Genomic DNA, 17236 nt, shown 5'->3' on the forward strand with positions numbered 1-17236 from the left:
AACCAGGACTAGCGCTTGCCATTTCTCTAGGTGCCTCACGCGAGTCTCCCGCAATCAGGCAGGAAAAGCAAGCCCCTGCAGAGGGCTGGCCCGCGGCCGGGGGAGCTCTGCCAACTTAGCATGGAAGCAGGAAGGGCGCGGGCCCGCGGGCGAACCGGGACAGCTTTCCCCCGAAGGTTCGCAGCGCCGCCGAACCTGGGACTAGGAGCTACAGCCCCTGGCTGAGCAAGCCCGGGTGCGGGCAGGGGCGCTTCAAGGGGAAGACCCCTCCCCAGGCCCCCCTCTCTGCGGTGTTGTTTCTTCAAAATCGCACCGCCGCCCCCCCCAAGAGGCTCCTATTGAAATAACCACCTGAAATCAGGTCTCTAATTTTCGGGAGTCTATTGACCATTTTCCTCTATTTTGACGTAACTCCAGACGTAGAAAGGGTTTCAAGAACACCACACGGTCTCTGTATCGCCTCCAACCAGCTTTCCCAAATGTCAACATTGCACCCACTTGTGGGCCCGGTAGGCCTGGGGACAGCGCAGTCCCCACGGCTGGGCGGTAGGGGGTGGTCCAGCCAGTGTCCGCGGATGTGGGGCGGTGCCTTGGAGACCCCGCGACCCCAAGGCGACGGCTCCCCTTCGGCCCCCGGTCCATGCCCAGCCTCCGCCATGCCCCGCCTCCGCCATGCCCCTCCCCCGCCTCGACCCGCCCCCCTCTCACCGCCCCTCCCCACCGGCCCCCTCCGTCCCCGGCCCCTCGCGACCGCCTCGCAGCCGCGCCGCCGCGCCCCATCCCCCTCTGCCTGGCGCCCCCTGCCGGCCGCCTCACCACCCGGTTCCCCGTCCCGCTCCCCTCGCGACCCCTCCGCCCTCGACAGGCCCCAGCCCAAGCGCCCGGAACCCGCGAGGCAAGCCGGGAGGAGGACGCGGGCGGGAGCCGTCACCAGCGTGCGTCGCGCCCCTGACGCGTGCGTGCGTGCGCGTGCGTCGTTGGCTGGACTGCGTTTCCCAGGGGGCCGCGCGGCGCGCCCACTTCCGGCGGGAGGCACGGGACCCGGAAGCGGCCGCGGGGCGGCGAATCCCGCGGCGACAGGTCGGTCGGAGGGCGGCGGGAGCATGCTGGGCGGCCGGCGGCCCGCGGTGCGCGGTGCGTTCGTTCCCCCGCGGCGGTGGCGGCGGCGCGAGACGGCTCTTGCGTGAGCGGCGGCGGCCGGAGTGGCCGGCGGCGCGCCGGGCGGGCGGCGGGGCCCGCGGCTGCGAGGCGGGCCGGGCCGGGGTGGGCGCCGCTCTCGGCCCGGGGGGCGGCGGCGCCATGTGGAGCGGTCGCAGCTCCTTCACCAGCCTGGTCGTGGGCGTGTTCGTGGTGTACGTGGTGCACACCTGCTGGGTCATGTACGGCATCGTCTACACCCGGCCGTGCGGCAGCGACGGCAACTGCATCCAGCCCTACCTGGCGCGGAGGCCCAAGCTGCAGGTGAGCGCCGAGGGGGTGCGGCGGCGGGGACTACCTGGGGGCCGGGCTGGGGCCCCTTCTTGCCGAGCCAGGTCCAGGACGGCCCCCCAGCCTCACTTGCTCCAGGTCTTGGTGCATGGTGGCTCCGGGAGGGCTCGGGGCGCTGCCCCCTTACCCCTCGTCCCGCCTCTTGAAGGCGCCCGGGTCCCTGCCCTGTTCTGCTCAGCTGCACGCCTCAGTAGCTGGTTGGCAGTGGACACAGCAGATCCCTTCCTGGCGCGATGGGAGCTAAAGTGAAACCTTTTCCCATTTGGTAGCTGGTCAGATTGCCACCGCGGGTGTAGCGGTTGGATGCGTGTTTTCTGCCGAGGGGGGGTGTGGGGGGGTCCTTGCAGAGCTAACTTTCTTGACGCTCCTTTCCAGCTCAGCGTGTACACCACCACGCGGTCCAACCTTGGTGCTGAAAACAACGTGGATCTGGTCTTGAACGTGGAAGACTTTGACGTGGAGTCGAAATTTGAGAGGTATGATTGGGGGACAGCGCGTGCCAGTGATGGGGTAAGTGCTGGTAACGTTTAGGTTGTGGAAAAGGCAGCGTCGCCTGTAAGGAAGTTAGCGTGGAGAAGCACTGTTCCCTCTGTCTCGTGAGTGGGGCGGCTTTTAACTGCCCTCGTTTGTGATACGTAAACTAGCCAAGTTTTGCTCTACGTGAAAGTGGGAGGTGATGAGTTTGTCCCTTAAAAGGTAGCTTCCAGGGGCGCCTGGGTGGCTCAGTCGGTTAAGCGTCCGACTTCGGCTCAGGTCACGATCTCACAGTATGTGAGTTCGAGCCCCGCGTCGGGCTCTGTGCTGACTGCTCAGAGCCTGGAGCCTGTTTCAGATTCTGTGTCTCCCTCTCTCTCTGACCCTCCTCCGTTCATGCTCTGTCTCTCTGTCTCAAAAATAAATAAACGTTAAAAAAATAAAAATAAAAAAAAAAGGTAGCTTCCAGTGTCCGACGGTCCCAGGATGCACGGCAGCCATGGGCGTTTCCAGAGGAGGAGATGAGGTGGGGGTGACGTGGCTTCCCACAGCAGACAGCTTGTCTCTCTCTTCCTGGCGAAAGTTGCCAGTTAGGTCAGTGTAGTGATGTAAATGCTCAGGTACGAAGAGGGAGCGTGGGAAGTTATACTTGCTGTGTCGTTCTAGTTTTAAGATTTCAGAAGTAGAAGTCGAAAAGCAACCTGCTTGTCCGGGGTCCCCTTTTTTCCTGTGTGTCGTCTGGGTGATTTCACACAAAATAGCGGGAATGTGCGGTGCGTTGGCACGAGCGTCCTCTGGCCAGCCTGCCCCATTCGAGAGCTGCGGGAGGCAGTGCAGCAGACAGGGGAGATACGTGCGGTTGGGGTCAGCCACTGCCTGCCTGGCCACGTGAGCCCTGTGACCAAGGCGAGTTCCTGCCTTCCCTGAGCGCTGCGAAATGTAGGCAGGAAATGCTGCCCGTGGTTTTAGAAAACGGTCTGTGAGCATCTGCACTTTCAGGATTTCGGTAAAGTCTTTGCAGGTGGGTGCGTTTTCGGTACGTCTGAGCTAAAATTAGTTTGAAACGGCATGATTTATAGAGGTACTTGGGTAACCTGTGCTGTGTGCACATACAAGGCAGCTGACACGCACGTGCTTGTAAAACGGTCGTTTCTTTTGTTTTAGGACGGTTAACGTTTCCGTACCAAAGAAAACTAGAAATAACGGGACGTTGTATGCGTACATCTTCCTCCATCATGCTGGCATTCTGCCGTGGCATGATGGGAAGCAGGTGCACCTGGTGAGCCCTCTGACCACCTACATGGTTCCCAAACCGGAAGAGGTCAACCTGCTCACGGGTGAATCCATCACACAGGTGAGTGTGCCTGTAGGTCGCTGACCGACTGAGGCCTGCGCTCTCCCTGTGGAGTTCACACCCACAGGTTTCTGCACGTGCAGCTTACACCGGGAGCTGGGGTGACCGTTGGGAAGGGAAACAGTTTGATGTAGGGACAAGCACGTCTGTCTTTCAGCAGAATTGCTTCCTGTGACTCGTAGGTAAATTTGATGCCAAGTTAGTGACGTAGGCTCTAAGCTGTGCAACGACAGGTTACTTCTCAGGCCCTGGGCCCTCTCGGCCTCCAGGGAGTGTGTGTGCACCCCATCAAGGTGTGGGGCCGCAGCCTTCGCTCACAGCTGGGGGACTCACTGCCCTGTGTGTAGGGCAGGACGGCACTTGGGCGCGTCTTCTCAGTTGTCATTTGTGATTACGGGACAGATACCTGTACTGCACACGTCCCATACCGCTGTGAAAAGCTGTGCGTACGAGGCGACTAGAGTGCCTTAAGTGGTTATGGACGATACTGTGGGTAAAGCAGAGGAATTCTGTCTTTGGGTCTGTGCGGACCAGAAGGTGAGCTCGTTTACAGATGGGAAGCGTCTGTGAGGCTGCCCCATGCTGGGTCTCCTCGGAAGGACTCCCTCGGCTGCTGTTTCTTGGAGGGACTGTACGGCCCCGCCTCTCGGGGCTTTCCTAGGGAGTCAGTGAGGTGGTGGGTGTCAGTGTGAAGTCATCTCTGCAACATACAAATAAACGTTTGCGGTTCGTATTACTTAGAAAACCATTCTTGACGTAACTTACCGGAGCTGTATTCTATCTATTTTGGTGGGAGATACACGAAATGGTCCTGCAGGGTGGAATTTGTCAGTTAGATCTGGGAGATCTTCCTGGCAGTCGTAGCTCCTTTGCTGAATAGAGCTCTGTGTGCGACTGACGCCCAGCCCTGACCCTGTCTTTGCAGACGACGTGACGGACCGGGCCTAGGGCCAGTGTCCTCCGTCTCGCTGCCAGCTGCAGGGGCTGTGAGCTCCGATTGCCTGCCCCCTCCTGCAGGTGTCCCGGGACTCCCTCTTCTCATGGTCCCCGCTCAGGCTGGGGATCTAGATGACAACCCTCTGGCTCGTGTTAAGAGAAGGAAGTGAGGGGTGCCGCTCTGGGGGAGCGGCGGTCATGCCTCCACCCAGCACTGGGCTTTCCCTGCTGAGCCACTCATTTCCTTTAGCAGCAGATAGAGGCAGAGAAGAAGCCACCGAGTGCCCTGGACGAGCCTGTTTCTCACTGGAGACCAAGACTGACACTGAACGTGATGGTGGACGACTTTGTCTTTGACGGGGCCTCCCTGCCTGCCGACGTGCATCGGTACATGAAGATGTAAGCACCGCTGGGCCCACCGGGGAGGGGGGTGGCTCTTCGCAGCGCACGCCCCCGTGCCCAGCCTCGAGCTGGCGGTGCAGGAGTGGCCCCGGTGTGTGGGGTGTGGAGGACACCTGGGGGTCCGTGGCCCACCAGAATCCAGAAATGGGGGCCCGCAGTGCTTCCTCGAGCACCCCTGAACCTCTCGAGGTCTTGCTGGTAGAGACTGCCACCAGGGCGTGAGACCGTGTCGTGCTGCACCCCCTGAGACTTTTGTCCCATCTGCGTACTGATTACCTCTGTTAGGACCGCGTGTTTTGTTTTAACTTGACTTGTTTACATTAACTTAAAAACTAGTCTTTGGATCATTACATTTAGTCATTAGCGTCGCTAGTTAAACAAGCGTTGAAATCGTGTGAATAATTTAGACCGCCTTGCATTTTGGGGGAGCCCGCTGTTAAAGTAAGATCTGTTACCGATGTCACGCAGCACCTAAAAACGGTTGAAGTAAAACTTGTCTTCTTTCACGTGTTAGTTGTAAACGTGCTATCGTCGTGAGGGTTTTTTCTTTTTAATGCGTATATGTCATTTTTGAGCGTGCAGAGCAGTCACGTAATTAGAAACGTAAACGGTACAAAGGGTCACGGAAAGCCCCCCACTCCTGTTCTCTGGCCCCCACCGCCTCCAAGGTACGGAAGGCAGGTGGGTTTTTATTTCCACTCTCCCTCTGCATCCCTGACCATCCCGCATCCGGGCACAGATGGGCCTGTCACTCTTTTGCGGCCTGGATGGTGTTCCGCTCTGTGGCCACTGGGGTTTCCCTCCCACGGCTGTGACTTCAAGGAAGAACAGCTGGTTAGAGCCCTCGGCTTCTGTGGGCAAGGTGTGTCCTGGGGCTGTGTGCCCAGAGACACCCGAGGACATGGGCGGGATTTCTCCGCGCTGTGTCTCCGAGCCGCGTCTGATTCCTCTAATAGTGAAAGTGTTCATGGTGACTCTGGGAACTGCTTGATCCCCCAGGATCCAGCTCGGGAAGACCGTGCACTACCTCCCTATCCTGTTCATCGACCAGCTCAGCAATCGGGTGAAGGACCTCATGGTAAGTGTGGCTCCTCTGGGCTGCTGTCGCCCCGCAGGAGCTTGCTGCGTCTTTCTGACTTGGCAGAGCTGTGCTCCGGGTCTGCCTCTGACTCCCTTCCTGAGCCCCTGTGCTCTCTGTGGTGGAAGGCTCCGGAACAGTTCTGTATTAAGTGCTTGGATGGCGAGTCTCAGAGCTCATTGGAGAGCCGAGTGTCGCTCAAACAGTTCATGCAGGTTTTTCCATCAAGCCCTAGTTGTTTGGCTCAAAGGCACAGATGGGCTCAGAGGGGCTGCTGAGCAAACTGCTCCCTTTAGAGATGGCCCCACACAGTGTCACCGCCTGTCTTGGAGCCCGCAGTTGTTCCCCCCGACCCCGGGTGGCCCTGGGCAGGGCTGAGTGTGGGAGTGGAGGGGAGCTGGCACCCTGCCCTGCAGGGTGGATTGGAGGGCCAGTGCAGGACGGCTGACTTCCGGGCAGTGACAACAGCAGTGACCGTTGACACGGAGGGTCACCTACGGTGCCCCAGGCACCGTGCCGAGCACTTCACAAACGTCCCGGGGTCTCGCCCCATGGGCTGTGGAGCTGTGGCACGAGCCGGACCGGTCGCCCTCCCCGTGACTCCTGGCCGCCATCCCAGTCTGTGGGCGTTTACCACGCGCTGGAGTCCGTGCTCCTTGCTCACAGACGAGACAGCCTGGGCACGGAGAGCTCGGGTCCCCGTGGGATGCACGGCAGTGAGCGGAAAAGGAGGCACCTGACCCGGGGCCCAGCCTCGCGGGCCCCCGCCCCAGCTCTGCCTCCCCCTGCTGACCAAGGAGCTCAGAAATGACCGTCACACTGAACTGCTGTTCACTGAGGCCCCGCGGGGTCCTTAACACGCGGGGTCCTGCGCTTCCTTTGGGGGTGCCACCTAGACCTACGGGGCTCGTCGGCCCCGGGCAGACCGTCATCCTCCCTCCTGCTGTGTGCAGACCTGGGGCCGGGCCAGTTCTGCCGAAGCGCGTGGTCAGCTCTCCGGGGGCCCGGGGCTGCCATGGTGCGGGCAGTGGTGTGGAGAGGCTGCTGGCTGGCTGGGCCGCTGGAGCTCCGAGGCCGCGTCTGCAGGGCGCCTGCGCTCTCCTCATCATGTGGGTTTAGTGGCCTCGTGACGTGGCACTGCTATTTGGACGTGGAAACAAGCTCACGGGCCGCCGGCGTTTCCTGTGGCGTCTTCGTGACACGAATGCTTTGTCTGGATCAGGGCTGCTTTCTGGAAGGAACGCCATCTTTGGGGAACAGCTAATCTGCTGGGGTTTAGACAGTGGCACCTGTGTGGGTGGGGTTGGCCCATGCCTGCCTGCCCTGGAGCCAGTGCGCCACTGTGGGGTGAGGGGGCCCGGTGCCTGGGCCTGGTGTCTGGTCAGTCCTGGTTGGGGGGGGGGGGGGGTCCCAGCGCCTGGGCCTGGCGTCTGGTCAGTCCTGCTGAGGGGGGGGCCCTGGGCCTGGCATCTGGTCAGTCCTGGTTGGTGGGGGGGCCCTGGGCCTGGCATCTGGTCAGTCCTGGTTGGTGGGGGGGCCCTGGGCCTGGCATCTGGTCAGTCCTGGTTGGTGGGGGGGCCCTAGGCCTGGCATCTGGTCAGTCCTGGTCAGGCGGGGCGGCCCGGCACCTGGGCCTGGCATCTGGTCAGTTCTGGGGCGGGGGGGGGCGGGGTGGGGGGGGCCGGCGCCTGGGCCTGGCGTCTGGTCAGTCCTCGTGTGGGTGGCCTGGTGCCTGGGCCTGGCATCTGGTCAGTCCTGGTCCACTCCTGTTGCTGGACTGGCCACGTCGGTGTTCACCCAGGAGGGTCTGCTGAGTGAGCTGTGGGTGGAATCAGGTGGCACCATGTTCACACGATGGGGCGTGTGGTGCCCGTGGACTCACCGGCCCCTGGAGGCGTGGAAGGCCGCTGCAGCCAGCGTGGGCCGCCCAACCCCACGACCACAGCCGCTCGCAGCTGCCCCTTGCCTCCGCACACACTTAGGTCAGGTGTCACATCTTCCTGAGGCTTTCTGTTGTCCCCTGCGGGGGCAGGCCGACCCTCCACAAGTCAGTCTCTCCGGGAGCATTCAGCCCACACACCGGGGCCCCACGTGCCACCCGCCAGGTTTCCCTTCCCTGCGGAGAGGTGTGGAGGCTCCGTGGGGCCCGTGCCCGGCTCGTCCGCAAGAGCAGGTTCCTGGTGCATGCCGGTGCTGCTCGTGCCGAGAGGCTGGGGTACAGGGCCAAGCCGACACGGGGGTTCGAGAGATACGGGGTTCAGGTGGCAGAGGAGACGAGAACACGTTGCTCAGAAAAGCTTTGAGCCCAGGATGAGGGCGAGTGGAGAGAGGTGGGAGCCACGCCTCCCCCCCCACCCCCCGCCCCCTGGGATGGGGAACAGACGGTAGTCGAGTAGGCCCAGGGGTGCAGCATCGGCCTCCGGTGCACGGAGCCGTGGTCGGTGGGGTGAGCCGTGGGGTGAGTGCCCGGCAGCGGGTGGGGGCAGGCGGCCGACCTGGGAAGGGCGCGGCCTCACTGCCCTGCTGTCCTTCCCGCCAGGTCATAAACCGCTCCAGCACCGAGCTGCCCCTCACCGTGTCCTACGACAAGATCTCACTGGGGAGGCTGCGCTTCTGGATCCACATGCAGGACGCCGTGTACTCCCTGCAGCAGTTCGGTGAGGCCACGGGCCGACCTTTACTTCCGGGTCCGGGAAGCCGTGCTCAGGCTCCAGCCTCGGTGCCTCCTGCTGGTGTCCTTGACCGTGGCTCCCGTCAGAGCGTCGGGTTTCCGCTCTCAGTGCTGAGAGCCATCCTCGTCTGTGGCCGTGAGCGTGAGGCGCGTGTCTGGCGTCGGATGTCGCTGACCTGGCTCGCCTCGTGCTGTTTCCTTTTCCGTTCAGGGTTTTCAGAGAAAGACGCTGATGAAGTGAAAGGCATTTTTGTCGACACCAACTTGTATTTCTTAGCTCTGACCTTCTTCGTCGCCGCATTTCACGTGAGTGGGCGCCGGGCCGGGGGTTTGCATGGTGCGGCCTGGCGACCTGAGACTTTGTGGCCGCCACGCTGGGGGTCCCTCTCCCGGCTCAGGACGGGGTGTCTGCACCTGGGGCGCTGATCACCTTAAGGACTTGGGGTTTGTCTGCTGGCCCTGGAGGTCATCTTGAAAAGAAATCCAGACTCCACGAGATCTGTGAATGGCTTTGCAAAATAAGTATCTCATCGTATAATTCTAGCGCAGTGGTTTCGATGTTGAAAACCCAGCCTTTGCGTAGAATCCCTTTTTGAGCGTGGAGTCTTATAGCTGGTGGAGGAAAGCTGTCCCCCACGTGGCAGCCGTGCTAGATCTGAGGTCAAGGTGGGCAGGCGTGGGCCCCCAGTGCCTGGAGATTGGCTGCCAGTCTGGCTAAACTTCCCAAAACCGTGCTGGGAAATAGTGGTTTTGTTAAAGGAGCAGGGTGTGAGAATGACCCGTGTGCACGGCCTGGGCACCAGGTCAGAGCCGGCAGCACCTGGCGAGGGAGCCGGGACGTGTGGCCCACGACGGCGGTCAGATGCCCCGCGGTCCCGGCATGCTGGGTGGGGCACGAGGCCGTGGGTTTCCGAGGTGTGGCGTGTGGCATCCGCCTGGCTGTGTCCTTGCGATCCGGGTCCCGTGCACACCTGTGCTCTCGCTCGGCAGAGACGAGCCGTCGGAGCGACGCGAGCTGGACGTTGCCGTCCTCTTCTCTTTCCAGCTTCTGTTTGACTTCTTGGCATTTAAAAATGACATCAGTTTCTGGAAGAAGAAGAGGAGCATGATTGGAATGTCCACCAAAGCAGGTAGGCGCCCTCAACTTTCGGCCGTTCCCAGAGCGCCGTGTCCTGTTGACGGATACGGATCTCTAGGCTTCACTTTGGAGCTTGGGGTCTGCGGTCGTCTCTGGTCCGTGCCAGTCAGGGAGCCGGCTCTCGCGCGGGCGGCGCCTGCGAGCCTGGACCCTAACATGGTGCGGAGGGGCTGTCTGTGGCGTGTGAACCCGAGGCCACGCGCCAGGCCCCCCCGGCAGTGACACCAACGCGGGATCTTGGCCTCCATCTGTTTGGCTGCTAATCAAGCGTCTCAAGAGGCAGTTCTTTTCCTTCCACAGAAATGACGTGCCCAGGGGTGGTCCGGGCACCTGGGCTGGCCCCCGGTGTCAGCCGGGTCTCACATCCTCCTGTCCTCTGGTGTCCTTCGGGGGGCACAGGGCCCCTGCTGAGTCCTCCGGCCCTTCCTGGGGAGCAGCCGTGAACGGGGCTCGTGGGTCCCCGTCGGTGCACACGGGGCAGCCAGGTGTCCCCCTAGCAGGCACCCACGGGGGTTGGCCCTGCCGCTCCTGCCCCGCGAGAGGCCCTTAGGAAAGTGCATGTTTTCAGTCAGTTGTAGCGTTTTGTAAAGTTCGGTCTTCATGGAGAAGGTATAGTTTTTAAAAGACGAGTTTCTCACGGAGCTGGGAGGGAAACAGGTAAGGGGAAGAGATCAAGGAGGCGGGTTCTAATCCCCACCAGTGACCCCTCTGGTCAGCGTGCTCTCTGTGTGTTTGTGTACCTGCACACACGTGTCTGTAGCAAAGGGGAGCTTGCGTTCCGTGCCGTGGCCTCTGTGGTCGCCGTAGAACATTTGCACGTCACACGCACCTTGTCCGGTGCAGTGGATGGAGGGGGTGAAACCCTTGAAGCTTCGTGTACGCTGTGGGGGGGGCACGGGTAGGGGGGTGAGTGTGCACGTGGGGGGGTGGGGGCGTGATGGGACCTGTCGGGTGGGGTGTGGACAGGGCGCGGCCGGCCGCTCAGCGCAGCCCCCTGCCCTGCCCCCAGTGCTCTGGCGTGGATTCAGCACAGTGGTCATCTTCCTGTTCCTGCTGGACGAGCAGACGAGCCTGCTGGTGCTGGTCCCCGCGGGCATTGGGGCCGCCATCGAGGTGAGTCGTGTGGCTGTGCTCGGCCGCACCCGGTCCCGAACCACGGGAGAGACGTGGCCCTGCCGGAGGCAGGGAGGGGCGTAGCAGCTGCCGCAGTTCCGGAACGCCAGAGCCCGGCTGCCAAGGGCCCTGTCGCTGGGGCTGGAGCTTCCGCCCATCACACCTGTACACGCGACGTGTTTTACCAGGGCAGGCGGGGAGCCACACGACTTGTGCCGCCCACTGCATGAGGCCGTGTGGGACGTGGTGCCCCGTGACAGCCCTGGCCGAGCTGGGCTCGGAGAGCGGTTCCGTGGGGCGGGTGGCTTTGGGCCGGGACACGGCGGGGAGCAGAGGGGGTGGCGGGCTGCGACGTTCTCTGGCCTCCGGGGCTGCCCTGTCCCGGGCCTCAGCCCCGGCCACAGTCCTCCGCCCTACCCGTGCGCCGTGGGCACCGGCACGTGTGGCCGTTGGGCCAGAGACCGCACTTGGTCTGCCCGTGAGCCGTGCCGCGAGGACCCCCCTCCCCCCGTAGCCACCCGTCACAGCGCGGAGACCCAGTTCACCAGGTTGTGGAGGCGGGTCCCCCGAAGACGGCAGGACTCAGGGCAGAGGCGAGGGGCCTTGCAGTGACCACCTGGGAGAAGGGGCCGGTGAATCAATAGGCAGGAAGGATGGGCCGGGAAGGGGGCCCGGCCCAGAGGACGGCAGCCAGGCCGAGTGCCGGTTCCCTCGGTGCAGAGGGCAGCCGAGCTCAATGTTGGCGTGGAGCCCATGAGCACCGGTCAGGCCTGCTGGTGTGACCAGTCAAGGCTAGGGGCGCAGGCAGGCACACACTGTGGTCCGTCACCTCCCGGGGGTGAGTTCTGGGGACTCCTGGGTCTCAGAGCTGTGAAAGTGTGTTTCGCGTTCTTTCTTTCAGCTGTGGAAGGTGAAAAAGGCCTTGAAGATGAGTGTTGTTTGGAGAGGCCTGAGACCACACTTCCAGGTGGGCATTTGTGCGGTAACAACTGTCCCCCCAGCCCATCTGCCCCTGGACGCTCTGTGCCTCCCCCCGCCCCACTCCTCGTCTGCCCCTTGGGTGGTCTGTGGGGGTCCCCTCGCCCCCCCCCACCCTGTCTGCTCCCTGGACGCTCTGTGCCTCCCCTGGCCCCCGTCTGCCCCCCTGGACTCTCTGTGCACCGCCCCTGCCCGCTCCCACCACCCCATCTGCCCTGGACGCTCTGTGCCTCCCCCCGCCCCACTCCTCGTCTGCCCCTTGGGTGGTCTGTGCCTCCCCTCGCCCCGCCCCCCCCACCCTGTCTGCTCCCTGGACACTCTGTGCCTCCCCTGGCCCCCGTCTGCCCCCCTGGACGCTCTGTGCCTCCCCCCGCCCCACTCCTCGTCTGCCCCTTGGGTGGTCTGTGCCTCCCCTCGCCCCCCCGCCCCACCCTGTCTGCTCCCTGGACGCTCTGTGCCTCCCCTGGCCCCCGTCTGCCCCCCTGGACTCTCTGTGCACCGCCCCTGCCCGCTCCCACCACCCCATCTGCCCTGGATGCTCTGTGCCTCCCCCCCGCCCCACCCCTACCAGCAGTCACCTTGTTCCTTTGTGTGCCGGTCGCCAGCCCATTCTCATGTCCCAGAGTGTCTGCCCTGCGGCTGCTAGCTGTGCCCCAATCAGATGCCGCACTCGGGGGCTGGTGATCCTTGGGCGACCTGGCCAGCCTCCGGCTCCGAGCCCCCCCCTCGGCAGACATAGGTGGCATCGTGCGGTGGAGGCCGGTCCCCTGGCAGCCCTGAGGTCTCCCGGCGGGCCAGCGTGGGCAGCGGCTAGTGCGGGCCCCACGTGGGCATCCCCGTCAGGGACAGAGTGCTCCCCCTGCCCTGACGGGATGGGATGCAGGCGTGCTGGGCTCTGGGCGCTCTTCCCATGCCCGCAGGCCAGTGTGGTGCTGCCTGGTGCCCCGTCCCCGCTGGAGTCCAGCACGTGGTGCTGCTCTGGGTTGGCCCTTGCCCCCGGTGACAAGATTTTGCTGCGCCTCCGGGCAGACGGGCTGGGCTGGGGTGCGGCAGCATTTTGGGGTTTGTGGTCCTGAGCCTGACTCCTGCTGGGACGGACCCGGATCCAGGGAAGCTCAACACCCCGTCGAGGACGGGAAACTGGGGACCGGGACAGGGTTTGTCCTGTTGGGAACTGCCTCTGTGAGTCTGCCTTCACTGACCTGAGTGCAGTGCAGGGGTGTGGCCATCACCGTGATTGCTGGGGGGGTGCGTGGCCCAACAGGACACACTGGCGGGTGTGCCTCTGCACACGCGGCACGTGTCTGGGCCCCGGGTGACCCTGATTGCGGGGGGGTGGCTGTAGGGGGCCGCCTGGGCTGAGCCCCCTGCACCGCACGGCCGGGCTGTGCGCGCCTGCCGGTCCGTGTGCGGCTGTCCCCGCCAGCGGCCTGGAACTAACGGGACCGTGTTGGGTTCTGTGACAGTTTGGCACTTACAGCGAGTCCGAGAGGAAGACGGAGGAGTACGACACTCAGGTGAGTGGCGGGGGTGGGAGGGGATGCCAGTCAGCCTGGGCTCTCGGACTTGGGGGCAGGCTCCGGGGCGGCTCCACGTCCCGGCCTCGCAGGAAAGCCGGGCCCGGTCTTCGCGGGCGGTCGGGAGGCCGCCTCCTCTCCTGTAATGAGATTTGTTTCTGGGGAGTTTGCGGTACGTGCTGTGATCTCCCGTGGTCACCGAGACCCCGGTGACCCTCATCGTCCCCAACCCCCCTGTGCGGGTGTAGCTGCAGCTTTCGGGTTGCCCAGAGACGGCTCCCTTGTGGGGACGGTGTTACTTGCCGCTCGGACGGGCACGTGTTTGTGTGCCAGGGCCGAGGCAAAGCTCAGGGTCAGCATGGTGACGAGCCCCAGCCCCCGAGGGCACTCCGTGCACACGGCTCTAGCCGGGCGTCTCCAGATCCGTTTCCCATCGCTCCTGATCAGTGACCGGGTGTTCACAAGCCGGACGGATGCTGTGAACGTCCGCGCGGCATCAGGCCTAGCTTCTGGAGCCTCGTTCTGCAGGCGTCCGCCGTCCCAGCACCGTCCCGACTCGGTTCCCCAAGGTCGTTGGCCTGTGTGCCCTCCTTGCCGGTTCCCCTGTCCGGACTCAGGTCCCCAAGGTCGTGGCCCATGCGCCCTCCTTGCCGGTTTCCCCGTTGCGAGTTGGCTTGTCACAGAGGCTCCGTGTTCCCGGCAGGCCATGAAGTACCTCTCCTATCTTCTCTACCCCCTGTGCATCGGTGGCGCCGTCTACTCCCTGCTGAACGTCAAGTATAAGAGGTAGGACGTGCCAGCCTCCGGGCTTCAGCCGGGGACGCCCCTGGGCCTCCGTGCCGGGCCTGCCCCTCCTCCCCCACCCACCCCGCCCGGGAGACACACGGCCCGGCCGGAGGGCACAAGGCCGGCACGTGGTATTCCCCAGGCCTGTTCCCCAGCAGCAGGCACGGAGATGCAGGTGTCCGGGGCCCTGGTGTCAGGAACGAGGGCGGACGTGTCTGGCGAGGGGAGCCTAGGGCCGGTGGCCCGGCCGCTGCGTTCGGGACACGGGAGCCCCGGAGACGCGACCCTGAGGGCTGGGGGTTCTGACGGAGGACACCGGCCAGCTCAGCCCTGCAGCTACCACCTCACGCTTGCGCTCCGGGAAGAGGGCTGTCCCCGCGGGTCCCCCCACCAGCACTGCGGTTTCCGGGGGGACGGGCGCCGCGGGACAGGGGCAGTGATCACGGTGTCTCTCTTGCAGCTGGTACTCTTGGCTGATCAATAGCTTCGTCAACGGTGAGTTGTGGGGATTCGGCTCCGCCAGTAGCACCTGTGGCTGTTCCTTGTGGTTCCCGCACGTGGCCCGTGTGGTTCGAGGACGGGCAGGCAGGGCCTCTGCCGCCAGCCACCCCTGCTCCCTTTGGCGGGGCCCCCCCGACACCTGGTCTGTCTGCGGTGGCCCCGCTCAGGCTGCCCGTGAAAACGGTTTGGGGCGGGCGGGAAGTAACGCCGTCCGACGTGCAATTTCCGAGGGCGGCCACGGGACCCGTGAGCCCTGTGCGTGGGCTGGGTCTGCATCCTCGGAGGGCACAGACCCAGGACCTGACGGGCCTGGCTTCCTCGCGGGCCCGAGCCGTCTGCGCAGAACACGGTGACAGGCAGCCGCGCTGGGTGGTGGGCGGGGCCGCTGGCAGAGAGCCGGTCTCTGAAGATGGACCCGGGGCCACCCCAGCCTGCCGTCCTTCTCCCCAGGGGTGTACGCCTTCGGCTTCCTCTTCATGCTGCCCCAGCTCTTCGTCAACTACAAGGTAAGACCACGCCCTCCCCGCGCTCACCCGCGTCCTCCCTACGCCGGCCGCTGATCTGCCGCGTCTCGCCCCCCAGATGAAGTCGGTGGCGCACCTGCCCTGGAAGGCCTTCACCTACAAGGTCAGTGCCCCCCCCCGCCCCCCCCCCCCCAACTTCTCAGGGCCACCACGCCCAGTGGAGGGGTTTTCTCAACCGCGGGCCCCCTGGTGGTGACTTAGGGACGCTGGTTCTCGAGCTGTCACAGCAGCACGAGACGAAGCCACATTCCTTTTCGGGGACACGCGCGAGAGCGCATACCCCCAGCCACCCCCAGAGGCCCACGTCCACACGCGGACGCAGACCCTGGGCTCGGGCACACCGGCCGGGCTGTGAAGTGCCGTGACACGCTTGTCAGGGCAGGTGGAATTAAGGTGTGTTTTCCTGTTCGTTCTGTGAAGTAAGACGAGTGGCTCCGAGGAGGAAGAAGCCGGGGTGTTCAGGGCAGCCCTCGTGGGGGTGCAGTATGTGGAGAAGAGGGGTGCGCGAGGGGGCGCCTCGGTGTCCAGCGTCCTTCCGCACTCGCTCCTTTTCTCTTGTCTGTTGTCGCCGGGACCCCGCTGAGCGGTGAGAGGGTGATGGGCCCCGGCCCCTGGGTAGGTAGGCGTTCGTTCGGGAGACCCTGACGGCCGGTGTTCACACCTCCCCCGTCCCGCGTGGCAGGCCTTCAACACCTTCATCGACGATGTCTTTGCCTTCATCATCACCATGCCCACCTCCCACCGGCTGGCGTGTTTCCGGGACGACGTGGTGTTCCTCGTGTACCTGTACCAGCGATGGTGAGTGTGGCCGCCCCTCCCGGGTCTTCCTTGGGCACGGAGGCAGTTTGCAGGTGGCGTGTGTCACCTGCAAGGCCGAGTGAGAGACCACCCCACGGCCTAGTCGGGAAGGACGGGTCTCTGTCCGAGCGACTCGCTCGGTCCCTGCCGCTCACGTGCCCCCCCCCCTTCCCCCCCCCCGCCCAGCGTGGCGGCAGTCGCCACGAGCACTGTCTGGAGGGCGCGGAGGGGCCGCCACCCCCGGGGCTTGGGGACGGGCACGGAGCTCCGTCCTGACAGTGAACACACGACAGGCCGGCACGAGGGGACGCCAGACATCCCTCCTGCGGCAACTTGGGGTCTTGCGTCCTAACTGCTGGGACTCCAGCCCCTTCGCGGATGGCAGAGCCCGGGGGCCTCTGTCCTTGCAGGCTGTACCCCGTGGATAAGAGCAGGGTGAACGAGTTCGGGGAGTCCTACGAGGAGAAGCCCCAGCGGAAGCCCCACGCGCATTGAGTCCCCACCCGGCCGCGTGCGGTCAGCCCCCGTGCGGCAGGGCTGGGTTGTCGGCGGAGTATTTTCGGACACTTCTGGTGGAATTTCCTGGACGTTACACCGTGTGCATTGCCAAAACCTGAACGTTTCCCGTCGCCCCCCGAGTCCCTCTGTGTCGTGTTAGGGAGGGGCTCCAGCGGACAGACTTCTGGCCCTCGCATCAGGCTCTGACCATCGGAGGCTCGGCACGGAGGGTGGGGAGCCCGGGCCAGGGGCCTCTCGAGGTGTCCGTGAGCGCTCCCCACACGCGCAGGTGGCTCTTTAAGTCCATTCCTTGGAGACTGGGATCAAATGGCTTTTTTCCTTTTTGTTTAAAATTTGACTATTTTAAAGCTTAACGTACGTATGTTTCTATTTTAAAATAAATTTCTTTGGCTGTGACGTTTTTCCTGGCCCGGTGGAGCGTGTCTCCTCTGGCTCACTTTTCCTGTTCTCAGAAACCCACGCACGACGTGGGCTCACGTGTGCGCTTGCCACAGCAGCGGAGGTAAAGACCGCCTCCCCAGCTCTCGAATCGCAAACGTTCCTGAATCTCCGGTGTTGAACGTGTTTTGCACGGTCACCACCAGTCCCCCAGACGGTGTTTTTCAGAAATGCTCTGGGTTGAGGCGGAGATGAGCTGCGTGGCCGGGCGGGCCTGTGCTCCGTGTGGTTCTACGTGTCCGTGAGCACGCGGGCAGTGTGTGCCGTGGGGCTGGCTTTGAACTCCGTCTTCTGCTGTGTCCACCCTGGCGTTCTGGGCTCCTCCTCCCAGGGTAAAAGGTGGGGCCAGTCGGAGTCTGAGGAGGCCCAGGCTGAGGGAGCACGTGTGCGTCCTACCTGTCCCCACAGGCCACGCGCACCGTCGCGGGGGTCTGTTCGCAGTGGAAACCACACGTGCGTGCCACTCGGGAGCCTGCGGCTTCTGGCTCAGCTGTGTGAGCCGCACGCAGTGAGGGTAGGAA

At 63.9% G+C, this 17236-nt stretch overlaps 1 protein-coding gene across 2 annotated transcripts; it reads left to right on the forward strand.

Annotated features, from left to right (window-relative positions):
- Positions 1–1249: 1249 nt before the first annotated feature.
- CLPTM1L (CLPTM1 like) lies at positions 1250–16694 on the forward strand. 2 transcript variants are annotated; one of them, XM_042953708.1, is made up of 17 exons: positions 1250–1461; positions 1864–1964; positions 3127–3316; positions 4503–4651; positions 5654–5732; positions 8272–8389; positions 8615–8709; positions 9449–9533; positions 10551–10654; positions 11556–11621; positions 13099–13149; positions 13853–13935; positions 14396–14430; positions 14887–14942; positions 15019–15063; positions 15643–15758; positions 16169–16694. In XM_042953708.1, the coding sequence occupies exons 1-17, from the start codon at positions 1300–1302 to the stop codon at positions 16251–16253; spliced, it is 1620 nt and encodes a 539-aa protein (XP_042809642.1). In that variant the 5' UTR covers positions 1250–1299; the 3' UTR covers positions 16254–16694. The 2 variants fall into 2 exon arrangements, with proteins under 2 accessions (XP_042809642.1, XP_042809651.1); XM_042953717.1 differs by having other exon boundaries at positions 4506–4651.
- Positions 16695–17236: the final 542 nt, after the last annotated feature.

Source organism: Panthera leo, chromosome A1 (assembly GCF_018350215.1).
Source record: "Panthera leo isolate Ple1 chromosome A1, P.leo_Ple1_pat1.1, whole genome shotgun sequence".
NCBI classification, from domain to species: Eukaryota; Metazoa; Chordata; class Mammalia; order Carnivora; family Felidae; genus Panthera; species Panthera leo.

Coding starts and splice junctions, on each gene's coding strand:
- CLPTM1L (XM_042953708.1), top strand. CDS start 1,300: ATGTGGAGCGGTCGCAGCTCCTTCACCAGCCTGGTCGTGGGCGTGTTC. Junction 9,534..10,550: donor TGGAATGTCCACCAAAGCAG/GTAGGCGCCCTC, acceptor CCCTGCCCCCAG/TGCTCTGGCGTGGATTCAGC. Junction 15,064..15,642: donor GGAAGGCCTTCACCTACAAG/GTCAGTGCCCCC, acceptor CCCGCGTGGCAG/GCCTTCAACACCTTCATCGA.